Source organism: Rhinoraja longicauda, chromosome 16 (assembly GCF_053455715.1).
Source record: "Rhinoraja longicauda isolate Sanriku21f chromosome 16, sRhiLon1.1, whole genome shotgun sequence".
NCBI lineage: Eukaryota > Metazoa > Chordata > Chondrichthyes > Rajiformes > Arhynchobatidae > Rhinoraja > Rhinoraja longicauda.
Genome location: NC_135968.1, coordinates 43,330,716 through 43,357,481, shown reverse-complemented (window position 1 = coordinate 43,357,481; position 26,766 = coordinate 43,330,716). Strand labels below are relative to the sequence as shown.

Genomic DNA, 26,766 nt, shown 5'->3' with positions numbered 1-26,766 from the left:
CAGCGATCCTCGCACACTACCACTAACCTACACATAATAGGGAGTGTTTACACATACACCAAGCCAATTATCCTACAAACCTGTACGTCTTTGGAGTGTGGGAGGAAACCGAAGATCTCGGAGGAAACCCACGCAGGTCACGGGGAGAATGTACAAATTCCGTACAGACGGCCCCTGTAGTCGGGATGGAACCCGGGTCTCCGGCGCTGTAAGCGCTGTAAGGCAGCAACTCTACAGCTGCGCCACCAATTAGACCATGGTGCTCAAAATCCCTCAACAATGTTCCCGGTCTCCTTGGAGACCCTTCAATGTAGAGCCAGGAACAGCTGGATTCCAGAATACATTCCAAAGCTCCTTTATTTCAGGGCCAAACCCTGATGGTAAAAAGTCATGATTCCACATATTATTACTTGACAAAAGCCACCTTGATCTTTGGAGTAATCTGTCTTATTTTATACTGTGTGATATCTGTTACAAGAAAAAGCTAGAAGGAGATGAAAGGCTCTTTTTTCTAAAGTGCAAGTGAAAATTCTATTTTTCAGCTGTGTTTTTTCCATTATCCCACAATGATTCCTTGATTCTTTCACTTTACCGTCGAGAGATAAAAAAACCATGAGACGAGTGTTAGAATCATATTATGTTCTGCATTACTGTGGATCTTTAACCCTCGAACAATGTTGTGATCAACATGCAGACTTCACAGTATTCATTAGCTGAGTGAATGAATTCATCAACCCAGCTAATGACTGCTGTGAATTCTGCAATTACCTGCTGTCAGTATCGTACGTGAATAACTCAGTGGGTCCTAGAAGAAACTAAACACCCTTTTTTGAACTAACACCAAATGTGACTCTGTTCCATTTCTGTCCCTCAGGTGCAAAAGACACAACTGCTTCAGTCAGATGTACCGTCAGCATCATCAGTCACACAAGTTTCTCAGTATGCGTGTCAGAGGAAATCAACTCTCGACAACAAAAACAAGATTTTTACGGTAAAGCTCATCAAAGATGTTTTCGTCTAATTTCTGACACTGGGATCTATTAGCAGGTTGAGCACAAAGAAAAAGGAAGCTCTTTGTTACCTGATTGGAGCATTAGTGGTAAATGTTGAATGTGAGGATTCTGCTGTGAATAAGCAATGACTTCCACACACCTCAAAAAGACCATGGCAGTCAAAGCCGAGGCATTCCAAATATGTACCACACTCCTGTTCACAGGTGTGTGAAAACGCACACCTTCAGATTCAGGGACAGTTTCTTCCCAGCTGTTATCAGGCAACTGAATCATCCTACCACAACCAGAGAGCAGAGCTGAACTACTATCTACCTCATTGGTGACCCTCGGACTATCCTTGATCGGACTTTGCTGGCTTTGCCTTGCACTAACGTTATTCCCTTATCACGTATCTATACACTGTAAATGGCTCGATTGTAATCATGCGTTGTCTTTCTGTTGACTGGATAGCACGCAACAAAAACTTTTCACTGTACCTCCGTATCATATCATATCATATAATATATATACAGCCGGAAACAGGCCTTTTCGGCCCTCCAAGTCCGTGCCGCCCAGCGATCCCCGTACATTAACACTATCCTACACCCACTAGGGACAATTTTTACATTTACCCAGCCAATTAACCTACACACATGTACGTCTTTGGAGTGTGGGAGGAAACCGAGGATCTCGGAGAAAACTTACGCAGGTCACGGGGAGAACGTACAAACTCCTTACAGTGCAGCACCCGTAGTCAGGATCGAACCTGAGTCTCCGGCGCTGCATTCGCTGTAAAGCAGCAACTCTACCGCTGCGCTACCGTGCCGCCCGTACACGTGACAATGAACTAAACTGAAACTGAAAGCAGTTTCTCAAATTCTCAAATTCCTTTTGTGGTTGCACTGAAGCCTTTAAAATACCAGAATGGCATCCTGAATTTTTTGATATGTCTTCATTTTTCATGATTCGTGTGTCACTGGCAGTGCCAGTATTTAGACAATAGATGCAGGAGTAGGCCATTCGGCCCTTCGAGCCAGCACCGCCATTCAATGTGATCATGGCTGATCATTCTCAATCAGTACCCTGTTCCTGCTTTCTCCCCATACCCCCCTGACTCTGCTATCCTTTATACCCATTCCTAATTTCAGTGGGAAAGTGAGCCACTATCCTGAACTCCAGCAGTCCTCTGGTGAAGGGACTTCCAGAATGCTGTTGGGTGAGGAATTCCAGGATTTAGATCTCGTGATGATAAAGAAATGGTGACAATTTTTCAAAAACTGGATGGTTTGAAAGGAACCTGCGGTGCTCCCTGGCATTCTCGTTCTTGGTGTTAAAGGTCATGTGTTTGTTAGCCATGGTCGGAATGGCAGAAGATATAAAAGCGTAAAAGTATGTACCACCAGATTCAGGTGTAGGAAGGAAATGCAGATGCTGGTTTACATCGAAGATAGACACAAAATGCTGGAGTAACTCAGCGGGACAGGCAGCATCTCTGGAGAGAAGGAATGGGTGACGTTTCGGGTCCAGACCCTTCTTCAGACTGCAGAACTCTCGTCGGAGAGAGGAGGAGAACTTCTTCAAAGTAGGCATACCTTGAGGAGATTTTGCAGTGGAGCAGTTGAAATGTGTAGGAAGGAACTGCAGATGCTGGTTTACACCAAAGATAGTCTGAAGCAGGGGCTCGACCCAAAATGTCTCCCATTCCTTCTCTCCAGAGATGCTGCCTATCCCGTTGAGTCACTCCAGCATTTTGTGTCTCTACCACTAGGTTCAGGAACAGCTTCTTCACACTGCCATCATGCCACTGAACCGATCTCTCATCTTCAAAGGGGGTGTTGTCCTGATCTCCCATCTTATCATATGGGGCCCATTCACATATTTTTATCTGCACTTTCTCTTAAAGCTCCAACATTATAACACTACATTTTGCTCTCTGCTATTTTTCTCCTCGCTCTGTTGTACGTGTGTATGGCTGATTGTGCTCATGCATACCATGATGTGACTGGGTAGCACACAAAGTTATTCACGGTATTTATTTCACGGACTTGGTGGGCCGAAAAGGCCTGTTTCCGGCTGTATATATATGATATGATATGATGAAAATGCTGGAGTAGATTTATTTATTTTTAGATTTAGAGATACAGCGCGGGAACAGGCCCTTCGGCCCACCGAGTCCGCGCCGCCCAGCGATCCCCGCACATTAACACTATCCTACACACACTAGGGACGATTTTTACATTTACCCAGCCAATTAACCTACAAACCTGTGCGTCTTTGGACTGTGGGAGGAAGCCGAAGATCTCGGAGAAAACCCACGCAGGTCACGGGGAGAACGTACAAACTCCGTACAGACGGCGCCCGTAGTCAGGATCGAACCTGAGTCTCCGGCGCTGCATTCGCTGTAAGGCAGCAACTCTACCGCTGCGCCACCGTGCCGCCCGTAATTCAGTGGGTTAGGCAGCATCTCAGGAGGGAAGGAATGGGTGACGTTTCGGGTCGAGACCCTTCTTCAGACTTCTTCAGTTATTCACAGTATATCAGAACGCAGGCCAAAAAAGTAAACCAATAGCAGTACAAAGAATGGCCTATTTTAGTGACGGGAGTGCATTTTGTGGGCGATACAAACTCTTGCCATGATGTGCTGGAGGGGCGGGTTGGAACGTTGTCAAAGCAGACTGCTTTGTCCTGAATGGTGACACAAGAGACAGCAAATGCTGGAATCTTGAGCAAAAACGGAGTTGATCTTCATGAGCATTGCTGGAGTTGAACTCTTGGTGGAAAGGCTTACGCGGGTGAGGAGTGGCGAGTCTTTTGCTCCAGGATACCCAGCCTTTGACTTGTGTTTGTAGCTCTTGCATTAATGTGGCTGGTCCAGTTGAGTTTCTGTTAGAGGTGAGCACCAGGATGTTAGTGGTGCAGTACTCGGTGATGGTCATATTAAGCAATGTCGAGCATTGATGATTAGACTCTCTCTTCTCGGATCTGGTCATTCTCAGTTACCTTTGTGGTGCAGATGTTACCTGACACATGGGCGGCACGGTGGCACAGCGGTAAAGTTGCTGCCTCACAGCGCTTCCAGCGCCGGAGACCCAGGTTCGCTCCCGTCTCCGGGTGCTGTCTGTACGGAGTTTGTGCGTTCTCCCCGTGACCGCGAGGGTTTTCCCTGTGATCTTCGGTTTCCTCCCACACTCCAAAGATGTACAAGTTTGTAGGTTAATTGGCATGGTATAAATGTAAATTGCCCCTAGTGTGTGTAGGGTAGGGTAGTGTTAGTGTGCAGGGATCGCTGGTCGGTGCAGATTCGGTGGGCCAAAGGGCCTGTTTCCGCGCTGTATCTCTAAGCTAAACATCAGGCTAGGTTTTCGTGCACACATTCATAGACTGCTTCATTTGCTGGATTGTAATGGAAGGAAGGAAAATAATTGATTAAACTGATAGAGGTAATCAGCTCAATGCACTGCCCTGAGAATGTCGTGTGGCTGGGATGATTGACTTCTAAAATGCATAATCACTGTCATTTTGTTTTATGTATGGTATTTTGGCAACATGTTCAGCACAGGCATGGTGGGCCGAAGGGCCTGTTCCTGTGCCATACCTTTCTAGGTCCTCTGTTCTAAATTAGTACAGAGTGAAAAAAATTGGCACTAACATTTAGCACAAAGACCAATGTTGTAATCGTTGAAAGTTGAATCCTTGGAGTATCACAATGTAAACATACAAACCAGAGACAACAAAAAAGAAGCAGTTAGACAGGTACATGGATAGGACAGGTTTGGAGGGATATGGACCAAATGCTGGCAGGTGGGACTAGTGTAGCTGGGACATGTTGGCCGGTGTGGGCAAGAAGGGCCAAAGGGCCACACTCTATGACTCTAAATAAGAACAAGGACTGGACAGGGTTTACTTTGACATTGAATAGTGTCATAGAGCCACAGAGTGATACAATGTGGAAACAGGCCTTCCGACCAAACTTGCCCACTCCGGCCAAGAATGCTCCAGCTACACTAATCCCACCTGCCTGTGCTTGGTCCATATCCCTCCAAACCTGTCCTGCCCATGTACCTGTCTAACCGTTTCTTAAACGTTGGGATAGTCCCAGCCTCAACTACCTCCTCTGGCAGCTTGTTCCATACACCCACCACTCTTTGTGTGAAAACGTTACCCCTCAGATTCCTATTAAATCTTTTCCACTTCACCTTGAACCTATGTCCTCTGGTCCTCGATTCCCCATACTCTGGGTAAGAGTATGTTTCATTTAACTTTTTATGCTCAGCTCACCAACCCTTGAGTGTCCCAGTTTCTCAGAGGACCATAAGGACCAGGCTTGTGTTCAACTAGTTCTGGAGTGCAGAAACTAGCTTCAGCAACTGTGGGGAACTCAGAAGGAAACTGAGATGGATCAACTATTCGGCACATCTGACTGAACATGCTAATGAATGCTTCACCTTTGCCTCCAGCACTTGCATGCTGAGATTCAATATTGGCAATGATGGCGATATTCCAGGATCCTCCCCTCCTGTTAGCGTCTTAATTGTCTACTACCTTTCACAACTTCATGTGGCAGGAATGCAGTGATCCATTGATTGTGGTACCTCGTAGGTCTGTCTGTTACATCCTGCTTTGATTTTTAGCAATCCTGCTATCGTTTATTTTAGTTTATTTTGTTTCGTTTAGAGATACAGCACAGAAACATACCCTTCGGCCCACCGAGTCCGCACCGACCAGCGATCCCCGCGCATTAACACTATCCTACACACACACTAGGGACAATTCACAATTATACCAAGTGTACAAACCCAAGCCAATTAACCTACAAACCTGTACGTCTTTGGAGTGTGGTAAAAAACAAAAGTTCTCGGAGAAAACCCATGCAGGTCACGGGGAAAACGTACAAACTCCGTACAGGCAGTGCCCCTAGTCGGGAATTCTCTGCCTCAGAAGGCAGTGGAGGCCAAGCCTCTGAATGCATTCAAGAGAGAGCTAGATAGAGCTCTTAAGGATAGCGGAGTCAGGGGGTATGGGTTGAAGGCAGGAACGGGGTACTGATTGAGAATGATCAGCCATGATCACGTTGAATGGTGATGCTGGCTCAAAGGGCCGAATGGCCTACTCCTGCACCTATTGTCTATTGTCTATTGAACCCGGGACTCCAGTGCTACAAGGCATCAACTCTACCGTGCCGCCCTGCATTGCAATTGCACCAGGATGGCACCTCATATTCCAGTGTATCTACATGTACCTGGTACTGTTCCCTAATGCACATTGACACTCCTCATTGAACCAGGAGTGATCCTCTGTTGTGATGGTAATGGTTGTGTCATCTGCCAGGTTGGGGGTAGAGTTCATGTTGGTGTACATCTCTGCTTCCACCAATGGTCCAGTGCATCTGTTTTGATTGAGTCTATCACATTCATTGCTATTCTAGTGCTGTATAACATGATGGAAGATGTCCTTGCTATTAGGGTTCACAACTTCATAAGTGATAGGAGCAGTGTTAGGCCATTCAGACCATCAAGTCTACTTTGCCATTCAATCATGGCTGATCTATCTCTCCCTCCTAACCTCAATCTCCTGCCTTCTCCCCATAACCCCTGACACCTGCACGAATCAAGAATCTATCTATCTCTGCCTTAAAAATTTCCATTGACTTGGCCTCCACAACTTTCTGTGGCAATAGATTCCACAGACTCACCACCCTCTGACTAAAGGTGGACATTTGTGTCCAAAAAAAAATCTTCTACCAGTTTAGTTTCTTAGTTTAGTTTCTTATTGTCACCTGTACCAAAGTACAGTGAAAATTTTATGTTTGCATGCTATCCAGTCAAAAGAAAAGACAATCCATGAATACAATCAAGTGGCCTCAGTATTTAATAGTCAATGGTCAATTATATTTGTCACATACGCATAAGTGTGCAGTGAAATGAAAGATTACCCACAGTCCAACAATAAGAGCAATAATTAATAAGCAATAACACATACAGTCATAAACCAACACCAAACAAAAAGAAACATCCATCACAGTGAGTCTCCTCCAGTCACCTCCTCACTGTGATGGAAGGCCAGAATGTCTTTTCTCTTCCCCTGCCGTCTTCTCCCGCGGTCAGGCTGTTGGAGTTGCCACGTTCCAGGCCGCGCCGGACGGTGAAAGGTCCGCGGTGGTGAAGGCCATGTTTGTGAAGAGGTTTGTGAAGTGTAGGGCAGTCCGATTATGACATTAATCAGCCCGTGGAGCCGATTAGATGCAAGCTTGATATCATTTGGAGCTCCCTGGTCTTTCAATCTCACAGAGCTGAACGTTCTTTCAAAGGCACAAAGATGCCCCACCAGTACTGTCTGGAGACATCATCAATTATTCATTGGCTGCTTGATTCTCTGGGTCCCTGCTGCGATCCTGCACATTTTGAGCACTATTCCATCTGTGCAAATGTTCTGTTATTTTCAGTGAGCGTTCAGGCTGCTGCTGCTGAGGTTTTATTTTTAGGTGGCTTAAAGCTTGAAGCAAGTTGTATGAAAGAGGAATATTTAAGCACGTTGAGAGACTCCTCGTTGATGTCTCCAACACTGCCAGTGACTAAGCAATGGGGCCTCCCAGGAATGATCTGGACTCTGCCCTCCATGGCAACTGAAACAAAAGCGTCGCGTCTTTCCCTGCAATGGTTCTTGTTGTCTCCGCTGCTGAGATGTGAGCATCAAAGATAATAGAGCAGAGCCAGGTAGACCACTCGATCCTAAAAACTGTAGTACGTCATGGCGCCATTTTAGTAGGCAGAAACTTGCAAATAATATTTTAAAAGAAAAATAACAAAAATCTGTGAGTCGATAGATGAGATATATTCTGCATTTTAATGGTATCATTACACATACTGTTCCCCAAAACACTGATTACACTGCGAGAGGCATAACGAACGGCGGGTTTTGCCTACTAAAATGGTGGACGTTCCGTTCCTTTGCGTACGACACTTCAGTGTAGGCGATTTCGACAGAGTGGTTCATCTTGCTCCTCTAGCATCTTTGGTGAGCACAAGGCTCCAATATTGCTAAATGCATGTGGGGGCCTGAGGCTAAGTTGAAAGCAAGAATTGTAGATGTGAATCTTCATTGATAAATGTTGTTGCGCTGAATGTATTAAGCGCTGAGAGAGGGCTGTGGTGCAGTGGATAGGAATCTGAAGGGTAACGTTTTCACACATAGGGTGGCGGGTGTCAGAGGAGGGAGTTGAGGCAGGGACTATCCCAACATTTAAGAAACAGTTAGACAGGTACATGGATAGGACAGGTTTGGTGGGATATGGACCAAGTGCTGGCAGATGGGACTAGTGTAGCTGGGACATGTTGGCCAGTGTGGGCAAGTTGAGCTGAAGGGCCTGTTTCCACACTGTATCACTCTATGACTCTGTGACTAATTGGCCCTGACTGCACCATGTGAGATCGTTAAATCTCATTGCTCAGCATACTAACAGTGACCTCTGTTACTTCAGAGTATAAGAAAATCACTGCAGATGCAGGTACAATCGATTTATTCACAAAATGCTGGAGTAACTCAGCAGGTCAGGCAGCATCTCGGGAGAGAAGGAATGGGTGAAGTTTCGGGTCGAGACCCTTCTTCACCCATTCCTTCTCTCCCGAGATGCTGCCTGACCTGCTGAGTTACTCCAGCATTTTGTGAATAAACCTCTGTTACTTCTCCTTGCCATATGTTTTTGAAGGCTAAATATTTTCATTCTCACTGTCTCCAAGTTGTTTCACAAGAGTTGCACTGATTCTCCCCAAGATGATTATTCTGTATCTCAGGCCATGCTAAGAAACATAGAGAATAGGTGCAGGAGTAGGCCATTCAGCCCTTCCAGCCAGCACTGCCATTCAATATAGTCATGGCTGATCATCCAAAATCAGTACTGTGTACCGAAGGCAGTCACGGTGGCGCAGCGGTAGAGTTGCTGCCTCGAAGTGAATGCAGCGCCGGAGACCCGGGTTCCATCCTGATTATGGGTGCTGTCTGTATGGAGTTTGTACGTTCTCCCCGCGATCTGCGTGGGTTTTCTCCGAGATCTTCGGTTTCCTCCCACACTCCAAAGATGTACAGGTTTGTAGGTTAATTGGCTTGGTAAATGTAAAAATTGTCCCGAGTGGGTGTAGGATAGTGTTGATGTGTGGGGATTGCTGGTCAGCACGGACCCGGTGGGCCGAAGGGCCTGTTTCCGCGCTGTATCTCTAAACTAAGTACCCCGTTACTGCTTTCTCCCCATATCCCTTGATTCCGTTAGCCTGAAGAGCTATATCTAACTCTCTCTTGAATACTGTGAATGGAGGAATACTGCTGTCATTATTAGTGACACTAATGAGGATTTATGGTGCTAGGATGTGATATAACTCTTTGGAGCTGCATGCAATCATTTATCAGCAGTTGAATGATTGTCATGTGTGGGAAGGAAGTGCAGATGCTGCTTTAAACTGAAGATAGACACAAAAAGCTGGAGTAACTCAGCGGGACAGACAGCATCTCTGGAGAAAAGGAGTAGGTGACGTTTCAGGTCGAGCTCCTTCTCACCAACCCTTGAATGGCCTCCTCCATTGTCAGAGTGAGGCCCAGCGCAAACTGGAGGAACAGCGCCTCATATTTCGCTTGGGTAGTTTACACCCCAGCGGTATGAACATTGACTTCTCTAACTTCAGATAGTCCCTGCTTTCCCTCTCTATCCCCTCCCCCTTCCCAGTTATCCCACCAGTCTTCCTGTCCCCGACTACATTCTATCTTTGTCCCTGACATCAGTCTGAAGAAGGGTCTCGACCCGAAGCGCCACCCATTCCTTCTCTCCTGAGATGCTGCCTGTCCCGCTGAGTTACTCCAGCATTTTGTGTCTACCTTGAATGATTGTTATGTTGGAGCAACATGCAGGTATAGAATAGTTAGATCACAGGAACTGGGAAAGGTACTCCACTTCCTTGCAAAAAAACAACAATATAGACAATAGACAATAGGTGCAGGAGGAGGCCATTCGGCCCTTCGAGCCAACACCGCCATTCAATGGGATCATGGCTGATCATTCTCAATCAGTACGCCGTTCCTGCCTTCTCCCCATACCCCCTGACTCTGCCATCCTTAAGAGCTCTATCCAGCTCTCTCTTGAATGCATTCAGAGAATTGGCCTCCACCGCCTTCTGAGGTAGAGAATTCCACAGATTCACAACTCTCTGACTGAAAAAGTTTTTCCTCATCTCAGTTCTAAATGGCCTACCCCTTATTCTTAAACTGTGGCCTCTTGTTCTGCAGATGACGGAAATCTGAAATAAAGTTTAAAAAAAGATCTGGAAATGTACAAAATAGACCACTCGACCCTAAAAACCGTAGTATGTCAAGGCGCCATTTTAGTAGGCAGAAACTTGCAAAAAACATTTTAAAAGAAAAATAACAAAAAATCTGTGATTGATGAGATATATCTGTGATAGATGAGATATATTCTGCATTTTTATGGTATCATCACACATACTGTTCCCCCAAAACACTGATTACACTGTGAGAGGCATAGTACAATAGATCAAGCAGCAAAAGAACCAGAGTCAATACTTCACATTAATAACCTTCAAATTAATGACCTCCAGATTAAAGATCACCAAAACTCTGGAAGCAATGCTTTATTTTACGTTCAATGCAAAACTTTCTGTCATTGCATTTTTGAAAATGTTCTGTATATAAAATTGAATTGACCATCAGCAACGTAAGCAATTAATGTCATGAATATGTTACCTTACCAAATGCAAGGTGAATTTTTTTCCCCACTCATTGTGTGCCATGATCAGAAATGGTGACGATGTCATAATACTTTCTGTGTAATTTTCTCTTTATTCTGTCTAATCATCAAGCCAGTTACATTTCAATATACCATTTGCAGGAGCTAAAGGGGTTTGCTATAGTTCTCCAGTTAAAAACAAGCAGGATACAGTATATTGAATCAAAAATCAGCTGTTTTTGCTTAACTGGAGGGCACCTGCTTAGAAGTGGAAGTCTTTACCAAAGATACTAGAGGAGCAAGATGGACCACTCCATTGAAATCGCCTACACTGAAGTGTAGTACGCAAAGGAACATAACGTCCACCATTTTAGTAGGCAAAACCCGCCGTCCGTTATGCCTCTCGCAGTGTAATCAGTGTTTTGGGGGGACAGTATGTGTGATGATACTATAAAAATGCACAATATATCTCACCTATCAATTCACAGATTTTGATTATGTTTCTTTTTAAATGTCTCTGCAAGTTTCTGCCTACTAAAATGGCGCCTTGACATACCACGGTTTTTAGGGTCGAGTGGTCTATCTTGCTCCTCTATTATCTTTGGTTTTTACATGGATGTCACCAAATCCCAAATATAGTCAATTAAAGAAGAACTGCATAAGATAAATATAATTTTGTAAATTAGTGTTCATCTTTACAAAATATTCTTCAAGCAGCATAACATGAAATAAAGGCAGAAAACACTGGAAATACTTGGGTCAAGCAGCATCTATGGAGAGAGAAACAAGCTGCCAGAGAAGGCAGTTGAGGCTGGGACTATCCCAACGTTTGCGAAACAGTTAGACAGGCACATGGATTGGGCAGGTTTGGAGGGAAATGGACCAAACGCAGGCAGGTGGGACTAGTGAAATTGGGACATGTTGTGAGGGCAAGTTAGGCAGAAGGGCATGTTTCCACACTGTATTACTCCAGGAACTGTTGGTATTGCTTTTAGGTTGCTGAGGAAACAAACTCTTGATCCTAATTAATTCATGGATGTGGGCCAGGACTTGGACAATCAACAGGAAGATGGTTGTTTATTAAAATGTTTTATTGAGGCTGCATACCTTGGTGTTTCTCATTTTCCAGTAGTGCAACTGAGAGCTAAAGGACTGATGGATGGAAAAGGTATTCATGGGACAGTAGATGGAGTGTGCGACAGGCAAACCCAGGCCCCAGAATCAAAGCCCTCTTGTAATTACTGACCCCCATCCCTACGATCACTGTTCCTTTATTGATCACAGGTATCATTAATTCACTTGCACCCCCACTGCAATGATCACTAACATTCCTCAGAGTTCTAAACCCTGACATCACGGGCATTTTTCCGTTCACTGTCACCCTCCATGATCACCGAGTCACTGACAAAGCCCTGTAACCAATTTCCTTTTTGATCACAGACCCCTCCCTCACTGCTCAGCTGTCATCAGTGAACCCTGTGATCACTGGGATGCCGTTGTCCCTTAAACACTGCCCAATTTCAGGAAGCACGTCCTTGCTATTGAGGGAGTGCAGCGTAGGTTCACCAGGTTAACCCCCTGGGATGGCGGGACTGTCGTATGAGGAAAGCTTGGAATGGCTGGGCTTGTATTCACTGGAGTTTAGAAGGATGAGAGGGGATCTTATAGAAACGTATCAAATTATGAAAGGACTGGACAAGCTAGATGCAGGAACATTGTTCCCAATGTTGGGGGAGTCCAGAACCAGGGGCTACAGTCTAAGAATAAAGGGGAGGCCATTTAAAACTGAGATGAGAAAAAACCTTTTCACCCAAAGAGTTGTGAATTTGTGGAATTCTCTGCCACAGAAGGCAGTGGAGGCCGATTCACTGGATGGATTTAAAAGAGAGTTAGATAGAGCTCTCGGGGCTAGTGGAATCAAGGGATAAGGGGAGAAGGCAGGCACGGGTTACTGATTGTGGAGGATCAGCCATGATCAGAATGAATGGTGGTGCTGGCTCGAAGGGCCGAATGGCCTCCTCCTGCACCTATATTCTATGTTTCTATGTTTCTAAACACCATCCCAAATACGCTTCCTGGACTCTTCGCTCATTCACCAATAAGGCCTCCCCCTGCATTAATTTGCCTTTGACTTCTGTCCATCTGCAATCGCCCTTTGTCCTTGCAAACTCCACTGTATCTCCACTCCAATCCTATTGCAAAGCGCAGGGTGTCCCTCAGATCCTCAGTGGCAGCCTCTTCGGCACGGTGGCGCAGCGGTAGAGTTGCTGCCTTACAGTGAATGCAGCGCTGGAGACTCGGGTTCGATCCCGACTACGGGCGCCGTCTTTACGGAGTTTGTACGTTCTCCCCGTGACCTGCTTGGGTTTTCTCCGAGATCTTTGGTTTCCTCCCACACTCCAAAGACGTACAGGTATGTAGGTTAATTGACTGGGTAAATGTAAAAATTGTCCCTAGTGTGTGTAGGATAGTGTTAATGTGCGGGGATTGCTGGGCGGCGCGGACTCGGTGGGCCGAAGGGCCTGTTTCCGCGCTGTATCTCTAAATCTAAATCTAAATCTTCCCTCCTCAACAGAAGGGATTCAGGCACTCCAACATCCTGGTTTTGGGTTGAAAAACATCTAAAACAAGGTGCAAATTCCTAAGCCGTCTCCCAACTTGGAAATCCCTTCAAAGTAAAGTCTTGGGACATGGTTTTCCATGATCAATTTCAATCAATCGCAGGCTTCTTTAAACGTGACTGAAATGTAACAAATCGCAACAAATAAAACAGATTATCAAATGTATTTTGAAGATGGACAAAATGCTGGAGTAACTCAGCGGGACAGGCAGCATCTCTGGAGAGAAGGAATGGGTGAGATTTCGGCTCGAGACCTTTCTTCAGGCGGGAAGTATGGCCTCGACTCGCAACGTCACCCATTCCTTCTCACCAGAGATTCGGCCTGTCCTGTTAAGTTACTCCAGCATTTTGTGTCTATCTTTGGTGTAAACCAGCATTTGTAGGGCGGTCACGGTGGCACAGCGGTAGAGTTGCTGCCTTACAACAAATGCAGCGCCGGAGACCCGGGTTCCATCCCGACCACGGGCGCTGTCTGTACGGAGTTTGTACGTTCTCCCCGTGACCTGCGTGGGTTTTCTCCGAGATCTTCGTTTTCCTCCCACACTCCAAAGACGTGCAGGTTTGTAGGTTAATTGGCTGGGCAAATGTAGAAATTGTCCTTAGTGGGTGTAGGATCGTGTTAATGTGCGGGGATCACTGGTCGGCGCGGACCCGGTGGGCCGAAAGGGCCTGATTCCGCGCTGTATCTCTAAACTAAAGATGCTGCCTGTCTTGTTAAGTTACTCCAGCATTTTGTGTCTATCTTTGCTGTAAACCAGTTCCTTCGTACACATTAAATTTATTATGCTGTGCAAGTGTTGCTATTTTGCTGTAGTTTGCTATTCCTCGTTTTGACCAAAAGATTGATTAAGGCTGTTTACAATTGCACCTTGCACATAAGCGTATCATGGCCTGTAGTGTACCTCCACCTCTCCCTACTCACTTCTCAGGCGCCCGTCCTGCCAACCACTTCCTTCCCCATTCCCCGCGTCTTAAAAGGAAGGAACTAAAAGAAAAGTGCAGAATAGAATCAAACGTTGCTACTCCCACGGCAGCGGTTGCCATTTCCTGCAGCTGAAAGTAATTCCTTTGCCCTGGACCCTTCTCAACGCATTTGCAAGGTTTGGGTTTGGACTCACAGTACATTCGGTAAAGTGTCGGAAGGAAGTTCAGCTTTTAAATGGCCATGCCGCGCCTGATCCATGTTGCTCCCCAGTTCCTGCACGCCCTGCTCTAAAATTGACCATCAAAGGGGGTAAAGAATTCAGGAGAAACTATTGTGGCAAGAGAGTGGTTAAAATGTGGAACTCGTCACCAAAGGAAATAGTTGAGGCAAGAAGCACACAGATGTTTTAAGAGGAAGCTGGATAAACCGATGAGAGAGAAAGGCTATATTGATTTGGTTAGATGAAGTTTGGACGGAGACTCACAGGGGGGTTTCAATGACAACTTTCACCTGTGGCGAGGATAATCTCTCTTTGATGTTAAACAATTATTTAAACTGTTTCTCTGGGGTTTCTGTTTGAGTTTGACTTTAGTTTATTGTCGCCTGTACCGAGGTACAGTGAAAAGCTTTTGTTGCGTGCTCACCAGTCAGTGGAAAGACATGATTACAATCGAGCCATTTACTGCGTACAGATACTTGATAAAGGGAATAACGTGAATAACGTTTAGTGCAAGATAAAGTAGATCAAAGATAGTCTAACGGGTAGTATAAGAAAATAACCGCAGATGCTGGTACAAATCGAAGGTATTTATTTCACAAAATGCTGGAGTAACTCAGCAGGTCAGGCAGCATCTCAGGAGAGAAGGAATGGGTGACGTTTCGGGTCGAAACCCTTCTTCAGACTGATGTCAGGGGGGCGGGACAAAGGCAGGATATAGGTGGATACAGGAAGATAGAGGGAGATCTGGGAAGGGGGAGGGGAAGAGAGGGACACAGGAACTATCTAAAGTTGGAGAAGTCGATGTTCATACCACTGGGATGCAAGCTGCCAAGGCGAAATATGAGGTGCTGTTCCTCCAATTTCCGGTGGGCCTCACTATGGCACTGGAGGAGGCCCATGACAGAAAGGTCAGACTGGGAATGGGAGGGGGAGTTGAAGTGCTCGGCCACCGGGAGATCAGTTTGGCCAACGCGGACCGAGCGCAGGTGTTGAGCGAAGCGATCGCCGAGCCTGCGTTTGGTTTCGCCGATGTAAATAAGTTGACATCTAGAGCAGCGGATGCAATAGATGAGGTTGGAGGAGGTGCAGGTGAACCTCTGTCTCATCTGGAAAGACTGTTTGGGTCCTTGGATGGAGTTGAGGGGGGAGGTAAAGTCTAACGGTCTTCAATGAGGTAGATAGCATAGCTCAGGACTGCTCTCTAGTTGTTGGTCACATGGTTCAGCTACATTTAGGTTATGGTGGAATATTGGTGAATTTCTAATCTCTTAGCTTCGACTTTGAAATCAAGCTTGAAAACTTTCAAGGTATGTGTCAGGTTTTCACATTGCCATAGATAGGGAAAATGAAATTGTACAATGATGTAAGGGATGGAGGTTGACATGTTTGGAGGATCTTTACAACATGCACATCCTGCTGCACTGGTAAAGATACCATCCATCCAAAGGTGTTCACCCTTGTCTGTCCACCCAGGTATCTATAAAAGATTCCACGCATTATTTTGCAGAACAGCAAGAGGGGGTTGGCCTTGGTGTATTCACCAGTAATGATCATTAATTAAAAATAGATCAAGGGTTTGTTCTTTGTGTTTCCTTTTACATACGATCATAAGACCATAAGGGTTCTGGTTGGGGGAGTGGGCAGGGAAGTGCAGATGGAATATAGTGTGGAGTCATGCATTTTGGTAGTAGGAATAAAGGCGTAGACTATTGACTAAATGGGGAGAGAATCCAGAAATCGGAGGTGCAAAGGGACTTGGGAGTACTGGTGAAAATTCCAAAAATTCCCCAAAACTTAGTCTGCAAGTCGAATCGGGAGTAAAGAAAGCAAACTCAATGCTAGCATATATTTCAAGAGGGCTTGTACACAAAACAGGGATGTAATGCTGAGGCTCTATAAGGCCCTGGTAAGGCCGCATGTGGAACATTGTGAGCAATTTATGGGCCCCATATCTGAGGAAGGATGTGCTGGCTCTGGAGAGGGTCCAGAGGAGGTTTACACGAATGATCCCAGGAATGAGTGGGTTAACCTATGATGAGCGTTTGTCAGCACTGGGCCTGTACTCGCTGGAGTTTAGAAGAATGAGGGGGGACCTCATTGAAATATAGAATAGTGAAAGGCCTGGATAGGGTGGATGTGGAGAGGATGTTTCCACTAGTGGGAGAGTGGGGGGGTGGGGAACCAGAAAAGGTCCCCTTTGTTCTCACCTTTTTGCCTTCTGCTGGTCAGCCAATCTATCCATGCCATTACCTTGGCTGACATACCTTGGGCTCCGATCTAGTTTCACAATCTCACCTTATCAAATGCCTCCTTTGGACTCATTAGGTTTGTTTTTGTTCTTCCTGACTCGTGGGAGTTCTCAGTATATCTGTATGAAGCTTATTTTTGACTTCTGCGATCCAGTTAATGGCTCCCTCTGCCATGACACTCATTACGGTTCTGGGGTGGTTTTTGAGTTGACAGTGATTTATAAAACAATCTGTTGGATGAACAACGAATTGGACAGCATCTGTGGGGGAAAAGGAATCATTGATGTTTCAGGTGGATTCCTTGCATCAGGTCTTCTTTATACTGGCTATTTCCCCTTTCCACATTTAGGCCCTGATGCAGGGTCTTGACCCAAAACATTGACAATCCAAATGAAAGGTACTGATTGTGGATGATCAGCCATGATCGCATTGAATGGCGTTGCTGGCTTGAAGGGCCAAATGGCCTCCTCCTGCACCTATTTTCTATGTTTCCATGCTTGGATAGAGTGAATATGGAGAGGATGTTTCCACTAGTGGGAGAGTCTAGGACCAGAGGTTATAGCCTCAGAATAAAAGGACCTTCCTTTAGGAAGGAGATGATGTGGAATTTCTTTAGTCAGAAGGTGGTGAATCTGTGGAATTCGTTGCCACAGTAGGCTGTGGAGGCCAAGTCAGTGGGTATGTCTCATGTCTGATTTCTAGTCCCCTGCAGCATTTTGCTTTTTGAGATCTACATTCCAGCGCATGGTAGGGATTCCAACATCTCCACATTGTGCGGCTGTCAGCTCTTGGGGACTGTCCCAGAGCATCGCTATCAAAGCAGGAAGTGAAGAGATGTGGCACAGTTCCATATACTTTGGAAATGTTTAACTGACCTTGGCTTTGTGCTGAAGTAACCACAACGTGAAACCTCTGTGTTACCTGGTGTGTGGCCAGCAGACGTACGTTTGGTTGGCAGTGGTGTCATTCTCTGGAGACTGTTGCAACACTACGACCAGCTTGATGTCCATCCAGGGATCCAAGCCCAAACCAGACCTCAAGGAGATGAGGAGAAATTCCTTTAGTCAGAGGGAGGTGAATCTGTGGAATTCTCTGCCGCAGAAGGCTGTGGAGGCCACGTCAGTGGATGTTATTAAGGCAGAGATAGATTGATTTTTGATTAGTACAGGTGCCAGAGGTTATGGGGAGAAGACAGGAGAGATTGAGAGGGAGAGATAGATCAGCCAAGATTGAATGGTGGAGTTGACTTGATGGGCCGAATGGCCTAACTCTGCTCCAAGCACTTATGAACAATTCCTTTTTCTCCACAGTTGTTGTTCGATCCACTGAGTTCCTCCAGCAGTTTATTTTTTTGTTCTTGGTTCCAGCATCTGTAGTCTCTTGTGCCTCAGATCCTTGTCTGCATGCCATTGGATGGCATTAGACACCATGAGGAAGCTAGTGACTGAAACCTTTACAACTTTAACTGGCGAAGATTCCTAAGAAATGATCAACCCTCAGAAAAGAGGAAGACATTTTTTTATTGTTAGTCTAGACTATTTATGTAGGTTAAGGCTGAGAATAAACAAAGGAAATTAAAGCCATGTGTGGCAGAAGCATCTGAAACAAAGCATTTATAAAAGTAGCATTTATAGAGACTGTTACAATTGTTAACACTCAGGTGCTGGTGTGAATGTTTCACGCCGATTTTAATGGACACGATGCAGGTTCAGTGATGGAAAAGCACCACTGGCAATGAGGATTGTATAGATACTGTAAAATCCATTCACGAGACAACATCTACCCCTGAGAATTTACTTTTCGAAAACATTTTTGAGCAAGTGATTTCATTTTGGACACAGCTGGAGTTGCAGCCTCAAGAATCAAAGAACCCAGCAATGTGGTTTTTATAGCAACAGGGCAGGATTGAAAAATAAATGTCTGCTTAATAGCCTGCACCTGCTGTGAGATCAGACGTTCCTTGCTATTCTTTAATTTAATGTCGCTCCCCATGTCAGGTGTTAATAGCGGCAGAAAAAATATTATTGAAATAAGCAGGATGGCAAAATGTTAGTCATTATGTTTAAAAGAATCGCAAGCCTTTGGGAGGTCTTCTATTTTCCACCCATGATTTGCCTGTGACCTATTCTTTCAGTGATGTTATATAAAATCACATGCACTCTGATTGCTTTGCTCAACACCTTCGCTCAGTCCGCCTTAACAAACCTGCTCTCCCTGCGGCTGAGCACTTCAACTCCCCCTCCCACTCCCAGTCTGACCTTTCTGTCATGGGCCTCCTCCAGTGCCATAGTGAGGCCCACTGGAAATTGGAGGAACAGCACCTCATATTTCGCCTGGGCAGCTTGCAGCCCAGTGGAATTAATATTGACTTCTCCAACTTTAGATAGTTCCTCTGTCCCTCTCTTCCGCCTCCCCCTTCCCAGATCTCCCACTGTCTTCCTGTCTCCGCCTATATCCTTCCTTTGTCCCGCCACCCTGACATCAGTCTGAAGAAGGGCCGAGACCCAAAACTTCACCCATTCCTTCTCTCCTGAGATGCTGCCTGACCTGCTGAGTTACTCCAGCATTTAGTGAATAAATACCTTCGATTTGTACCAGCATCTGCAGCTATTTTCTTGCACTTTGGTTTAATTCCGGCTTTGTTTCACCCTCTGAAAATAAATAAGTGATAAAAGCTTCTGTAACTATAGGATGAAAAACATTTTCAATTCTGTGGAAGGAAAGTACTGCAGTTATTCATTTTAACATAATCTGGGCACCGTGTCTGTGATTGTAGCAATACTGCGATGAGAACGTCATTGTTAAACGCATCTCTGTATAACATTATCCAAAAATAGGAAGCTTGTAAGGCCCACCTGGACCAAGCTACTCCTATTACTATCTTTGACTTTAAGAAATATCTTATTTATTTTCGCATGGAATAAGTTTTAGATTATACTAGACCAAGTGGACCCGTTGGGCCCAAACCTCTCCTGCATTGATGCAGCACCCTCTCCTCCCCCCTCCCCCTCCCCCTCCCCCCTTCCCCTTCCCCTCAATCCCCCTCAACCCCCCTTATCTACCCTCCTCCCTCCCTCCCTCCCCCCTTCCCCTACCCTCTCCATCCCCCTCAACCCCCCTTATCTACCCTCCTCCCTCCCTCCCTCCCCTTCCCCCTCTCCATCCCCCTCAACCCCCTTTATCCACCCTCCTCCCTCCCCCCCACCTCCCTCCCCCTCCCTTCCTCCCTCCCTCCCTCTCCCCCCTCCCTCCTCCCTCCCTAGGAGATAGATTTAAACTTTAAAATGTGAATAACTTTAAAAATATAACACCGATTTCAATGAAACTACTTGCTTTACCATTAAAGCGATGACGGTGAGTAAGGTGGGCCTAAAATTGTCAAGCTCTCGTGTACCGTTTTGGCTGTGGTTTGATCACAAATAAACAAACAAACGAGAGTTTTAGTATATAGATTGCCAGGACAACTGCATTAATTGCTGGGTGGCAGGGTGGTGCAGCGGTAGAGTTGCTGCCTTACGGGGCCAGGAACCCAGGTTCGATCCTGACTACGGGATGCTGTCTGTACGGAGTTTGTACGTTCTCCCCCGCGACCTGCGTGGGTTTTCTCCAGGTGCTCTGCTTTCCTCCCACACTCCAAAGACGTATAGGCTTGTAATTGGCTTTGGTGAAGATTATCAATTGTCCTTAGTGCGTGTAGGATAGTGTTAATGTGCGGGGCTCGCTGGTTGGCGCGGACACGGTGTGCCGATGGGGCTGTTTCCGCGCTGTATCTCTAAATTAAACTAAATACAACATATTGCTCAAATAGCTAGAGATACACAAAACCATTGCAAATAACCAGACTTGCATAAGGCACTTATTGATCTAAAATAGTGATGCTGCTTAAATTAGAAATAAATATCTATTTGATACAAATTTTGCTATAGCAGAAACATTATAAACATTTTAAATGTATAAGCTTGGTTGAAATTCAGATTTAAGAGGCACTGGTGACTGAATGGGAATGTCGCATAAACCAGCCAGAAGATTCATGATGTGATCCATGGACAATCATTGCAATGTGAGAGCATTGCCAAGCGTTTGCTTCCTGTTCTCTTATACGTTACTGCATGCAGCCAGAACTAGCTACAACATTCATCAGATATTGCTTCACTAGGTTGCCCGAGCTTTAGACCAGTTCAGTTTAGTTTATTGTCACGTGTACCGAGGTACAGTGAAAAGCTTTTGTTGCGTGCTGACCAGTCAGCAGCAAGACAACGCATGATTACAATCGAGCCATTTACAGTGTACAGATACTTGATAAGGGAATAACGTTTAGTGCAAGGTAAAGCCAGCAAAGTCCGATCAAGGATAGTCTGAGGGTCACCAATGAGATAGATAGTAGTTCAGCACTGCTCTCTGGTTGTGGTAGGATGATTCAGTTGCCTGATAACAGCTGGGAGGAAACTGTCCCTGAATCTGGAGGTGTGCGGTTTCACACTTCTATACCTTTTGTCAACCTTTCGGTAACCAAGGACTGAGTGTCACTAAGGACTGACAAGCGTCATGTGAAATTTAAGTGAGGCAGTTTAAGGAGAGAATGGATTGTGACTATGGTAATTACAGTCATGTGCACCGACCAGTTTAACCTCTTCAACAATGGCACAAGGTGGGACAGACCAGACTCCATGGTATTCTGACATTGCTCTGGGCTGGTGGAGGATCTACAGAATGGGAGAGATATAAACCTTCAATCACACCATAAAAACATTGCATGAGGAATGTGCACAAAAACCTGGTACAGATTACATTACACTGTTTAGTTTAGTTTAGTTTAGAAATACAGCACGGAAACATAACATACATAACATAACATAACATAACATAACAACACTTTATTGTCACTCGGCTTTTTACACCGAACGAAATTTCTGCAGTCACACAAAACACAGCAAAAAAGAAAAGAACACAGGACACCCGACCCCAACACAAACATCCATCACAGTGACTCCAAACACCCCCTCACTGTGATGGAGGCAACAAAACTTCCCCTCTCTTCCCCCAGCACCCACGGACAGGCAGCTCGACCCCTACCGAGGCAAACGACACGCACAGCCCCCGCAAGGGGATGGAAGGCCCCGCGGCCGAGCCGCCCCGGGCACCGAAACATCCCGTGGCCGCACCGGGCGATGTTAAGTCCAGCGGCCGAGCCGCACCGGGAACTGAAACGTCCCGCAGCCGAGCCGCACCGGGCACTGAAACGTCCCGCGGCCGCACCGGGCGATGTTAAGTCCAGCGGCCGAGCCGCGCCGGGCGATGGAAGGCCCCGCGGGCGAGCTGCGCCCCGGGGAAGAGACCTAATAAAAGAAAGGTTTTCCCCCACCCCCCCCACCCCCACCCCTACCCCCCCCCACCCCCTCCACCCCCACCCCCCCCACCCCCCCCACCCCCACCCCCCCCCACCCCCACCACCCCACCCCCCCACCCCCACCCCACCCCACCCCCCCACCACACATACACAGCCAAAAACAGAAACAAAAACCATCCCAACACCGACAAAAATAAAAAAAAATAAAAAAAGACAACAGACTGCCAGAGAGCCGCAGCCGTTAGGCGCAGGCCCTTCGGCCCACTGAGTCCACGCCAACCAGCGATCCCCGCATATTAACACTATCCTACACACTAGGGACAATTTATACATTTACCAAGCCAATTAACCTACAAACCTGCACTTCTTTGGAGCGTGGGAGGAAACCAAAGATCTTGGAGAAAACCCACTCAGGTCACGGGGAGAACGTACAAACGCGCCCGTGGTCGGGATGGAACCCGGGTCTCCGGCGCTGCAAGTGCTGTAAGGCAGCAACTCTACCGCTGCGCCACCATGTGGCCATATGTGTATGTCATCAGTGCAATGTCTGGTTAACAAATTAACACCAGTTCATGGGTCTTATCTGGAGTTGCCTACAAAGGCTGAATAAACCTTGTGTTGAATACAGCTGTGTCTGCACCTTCTGAATGAAAAGTGTTCATTGTGACCAGCATGCTCGGGTACACCGATCAGCCAAAACATTATGACCATTGACAGGCGAAGTGATTAACATTGATTATCTTGTTACAATGGCACCTGTCAAAGGGTGGGATATATTAGGAAGAAAGTGAACAGTCAGTTCTTGAAGTTGATGTGTTGGATGCAGGAGAAATGGGCAGGAGTAAAGACCTGAGCGACTTTGAAAAGGGCCAAGTTGTTCTGGCCAGACGACTGGGTCAGAGCATCTCTGAAACGGCAAGGCTTGTGGGGTGCTCCCGGTCAGCAGTGGTGAGTACCTACCGACAGTGGTCCGAGGAGGGACAAACCACAAACCGGTGACAGGGTGTTGGGCGCCCAAGGCTCATCAATGCGCGAGGGCAACAAAGGCTCTCCCATCTGGTCCGAACAGGCAGAAGGTCTACTATGGCACAAGTCACAGAAAATGTTAATGGTGGTCACGGGAGGAATGTGTCACAATACACAGTGCATCACACCCTGCTGCGTATGGGGCTGCACACGGAGGACCAACAGCATATTAGACAGGTGGTCATAATGTTTCGGCTGATCGGTGTGTAAAGCTTTACCAAGGTAGCCACAAGCCATGACAGAGCAGGGATTGGAGCGGGCAGGCTGATTTTCCAATGCCAGGTTCATACTGGAACAGTGGGAGCAAGTGATTGAGGAGGCTAGTCAAAGGAGCAAAGCACTCAGGGCAAGAATGCAGAGTTGGGAATACAATGTGATAGCCCGACACATGTGCTCAAGGTCAGCACATACATTAGAAAATCCATGACAAATGCGCCAGGGAGCTCACACTGTGCTCCGTGACATAGATCTCCATTAGCCATCTCACAATGATCTCTATCAATCAGGATTCCTATTTAAAATCCTCGAGCCTGCCATTACTCAATCATAACCCCATCTCACAGTTTATGCACACTCCTCGTTTTCTCAGCACATCTCACACCGTAACAGATTCATTTACACTCTTCACTTCTCTTGGAGCAAATGGTGTCGTAGATATCGTTGCAGGAACAGCATGCTGGCAGCAGAGAAAAAAACCCCAATGTCCATAAGCTCAGTTTGCAGGACGAAGCTGTGCTGGCTGTTGGTGGTAGGAAAAAAAACTGCAGATGCTGGTTTAAATCGACGGAGGACACAAAATGCTGGAGTAACTCAGCGGGTCAGGCAGCATCTCTGGAGAGAAGGAATGGGAAAATGTGTAGGAAAAAAACTGCAGATGCTGGTTTAAAATCTGTAGGAAAAAAACTGAAGTTTCAGCCTGAAGAAGGGTCTCGACCCGAAACGTCGCCCATTCCTTCTCTCCCGAGATGCTGCCTGACCCGCTGAGTTACTCCAGCACTTTGTGTCTATCCTGGCTGTTAGTGGGATGGACACCTCTGAGTACAGAGTTATCACTGAGGACAGTGATATGCTAACATTTAATCCTGTTGGTTGTGAAAGTCCACACCGTTCACTTTTGATCTGTCTTCACAATAATCATACCTTTGTGACCTTTTCTGAAAGACTTGACAACTTCCACATGGCAGGAGCCTGGCTGTGAAAGAGGAACAAATCTAATTTCTCAATCTGACTTCCTCCAGCAGTTTGTTATCATATCATATCATATCATATCATATATATACAGCCGGAAACAGGCCTTTTATTTTTCTCATTTCCCAATCTATTGTTCAAACCCACCAGCTCAGATACAGATACTCTCTGTAGTAAAGATTCATAGAGTCACACAGCACTAGGGTTGCCAACTTTCTCACTCCCAAACAAGGGACAAAAGGTGACATCACCGCCCTGCGCCCCACGTGACCTCACCCAGCCAGCGGCCACGTGCTCCCGCTCCACCATTGGCGGCCTCCCGGGCCGGGAGGCGGGTTGCTACACAACCTCCATTAGGTGATGGCCGGGCCTCCGGGCCTACACTGTCCAGGCCTACAGTGGCCCGTGGGCCTACAGTGTCCTGGCCTACAGCATCCCCCGGGCCTAATGAGGGAAAAGGCCAGTCCCGTATGGGACAAACCAACTTAGCCCAATATACGGGATGGCCTGGCTAATACGGGACAGTTGGCAATCCTATACAGCACAGAGACTGGCCTATTGACCATCATGGCCATGCTGACCAGCAGGTACCATTAGTCAGCATACGGTCCATGCCTTGGCAATTGAAGTGGTCAATGGTAGTTATTCAGATGTGATCTCAAAACATGATGAGTTACTGGGTAGAAGTGACCACTTCCAGGGCATGCAGTAAGACAGCTCATGTGAAAGCTCCCTGGAGGACAAGACTACTCCGAACAGGGCAGTCTGCAGACAAAGGCTAATTGGCAGGATGTTGCTATGATCTTCAGCTCCACCCTGGCTGCGATCAGAGTAAAAATTCACAGCCACTGCTACTTGAAAGGACACTGGCAATGTGGGCCTTTCTCTGGACTGAAGTTGTAGATCTCAGGGGTGGGCACGATGGAGCAGCGGTAGAGTTACTGCCTTACAGCGCTTGCAGTGTCAGAGACACTGGTTCGATCCCGACTACGGGCGCTGTCTGTACGGGGTTTGTACGTTCTCCCCGTGACCCGCGCGGGTTTTCTCCGAGATCTTCGTTTTCCTCCCACACACCAAAGACGCACAGGTATGTAGGTTAATTGGCTTGGTGTAAGTGTAAATTGTCCTTAGTGTGTGTAGGATCATGTTAATGTGCGGGGATCGCTGGTCGGTGTGGACTCGCCGGACTGAAGGACACTGGTTCGATCCCGACTACGGGCGCTGTCTGTACGGAGTTTGTATGTTCTCCCCGTGACCTGCGTGGGTTTCCCGCTGGATTTCCGTTTTCCTCCCACACTCCAAAGACGTACAGGCTTGTAGGTTAAATGGCTTGGTATAAATGTAAAATTGTCCCACCTGTGAATGTAGGTATAGCGTTCATGTGCGAGGATCGCTGGTCAGTGCGGACTCGTTGGGCCGAAAGGCAAGTTTCCACGCTGTATCTCTAAACTAAACTAAAAGGTTTGTTGGCGCTTCAAGTCCAGCATAAAGATTGTTTAGATTTTTTTAGATTTAGAGATACAGCGCAGAAACAGGCCCACCGGGTCCGCGCCGCCCAGCGATCCCCGCACATTAACACTATCCTACACCCACTAGGCACAATTTTTACATTTGCCCAGCCAATTAACCTACAAACCTGTACGTCTTTGGAGTGTGGGAGGAAACCGAAGATCTCGGAGAAAACCCACGCAGGTCACGGGGAGAACGTACAAATTCCGTACAGACGGCGCCCGTAGTCAGGATCGAATCTGAGTCTCCGGCGCTGCATTCGCTGTAAGGCAGCAACTCTACCGCTGCGCCACCGTGCCGCATGGCTGCAAGGCTGATAGAGGGCTGATGATACTGCCTCCATCAACTGCAGCTAAGGGTGGTGTAGGAAAATAACTGCAGTTGCTGCTGAGTGGTCTATGACAATAGACAATAGACAATAGACAATAGGTGCAGGAGTAGGCCATTCAGCCCTTCGAGCCAGCACCGCCATTCAATGCGATCATGGCTGATCACTCTCAATCAGTACCCCGTTCCTGCCTTCTCCCCATACCCCCTCACTCCGCTATCCTTAAGAGCTCTATCCAGCTCTCTCTTGAAAGCATCCAACGAACTGGCCTCCACTGCCTTCTGAGGCAGAGAATTCCACACCTTCACCACCCTCTGACTGAAAAAGTTCTTCCTCATCTCCGTTCTAAATGGCCTACCCCTTATTCTCAAACTGTGGCCCCTTGTTCTGGACTCCCCCAACATTGGGAACATGTTATCTGCCTCTAATGTGTCCAATCCCCTAATTATCTTATATGTTTCAATAAGATCCCCCCTCATCCTTCTAAATTCCAGTGTATACAAGCCCAATCGCTCCAGCCTTTCAACATACGACAGTCCCGCCATTCCGGGAATTAACCTAGTGAACCTACGCTGCACGCCCTCCATAGCAAGAATATCCTTCCTCAAATTTGGAGACCAAAACTGCACACAGTA

The 26,766-nt window shown here is 46.7% G+C and overlaps 1 protein-coding gene across 1 annotated transcript in view; it reads left to right on the top strand.

The window, feature by feature from the left end:
• Positions 1-26,766, top strand: part of dntt (deoxynucleotidyltransferase, terminal) — a 349,907-nt gene that overhangs the window by 68,914 nt on the left and 254,227 nt on the right. The window contains exon 3 of the mRNA XM_078412877.1: positions 875-991. Within this exon, the coding sequence (XP_078269003.1) occupies positions 875-991 (117 nt within the window). The remainder of the gene's footprint in view (positions 1-874; positions 992-26,766) is intronic.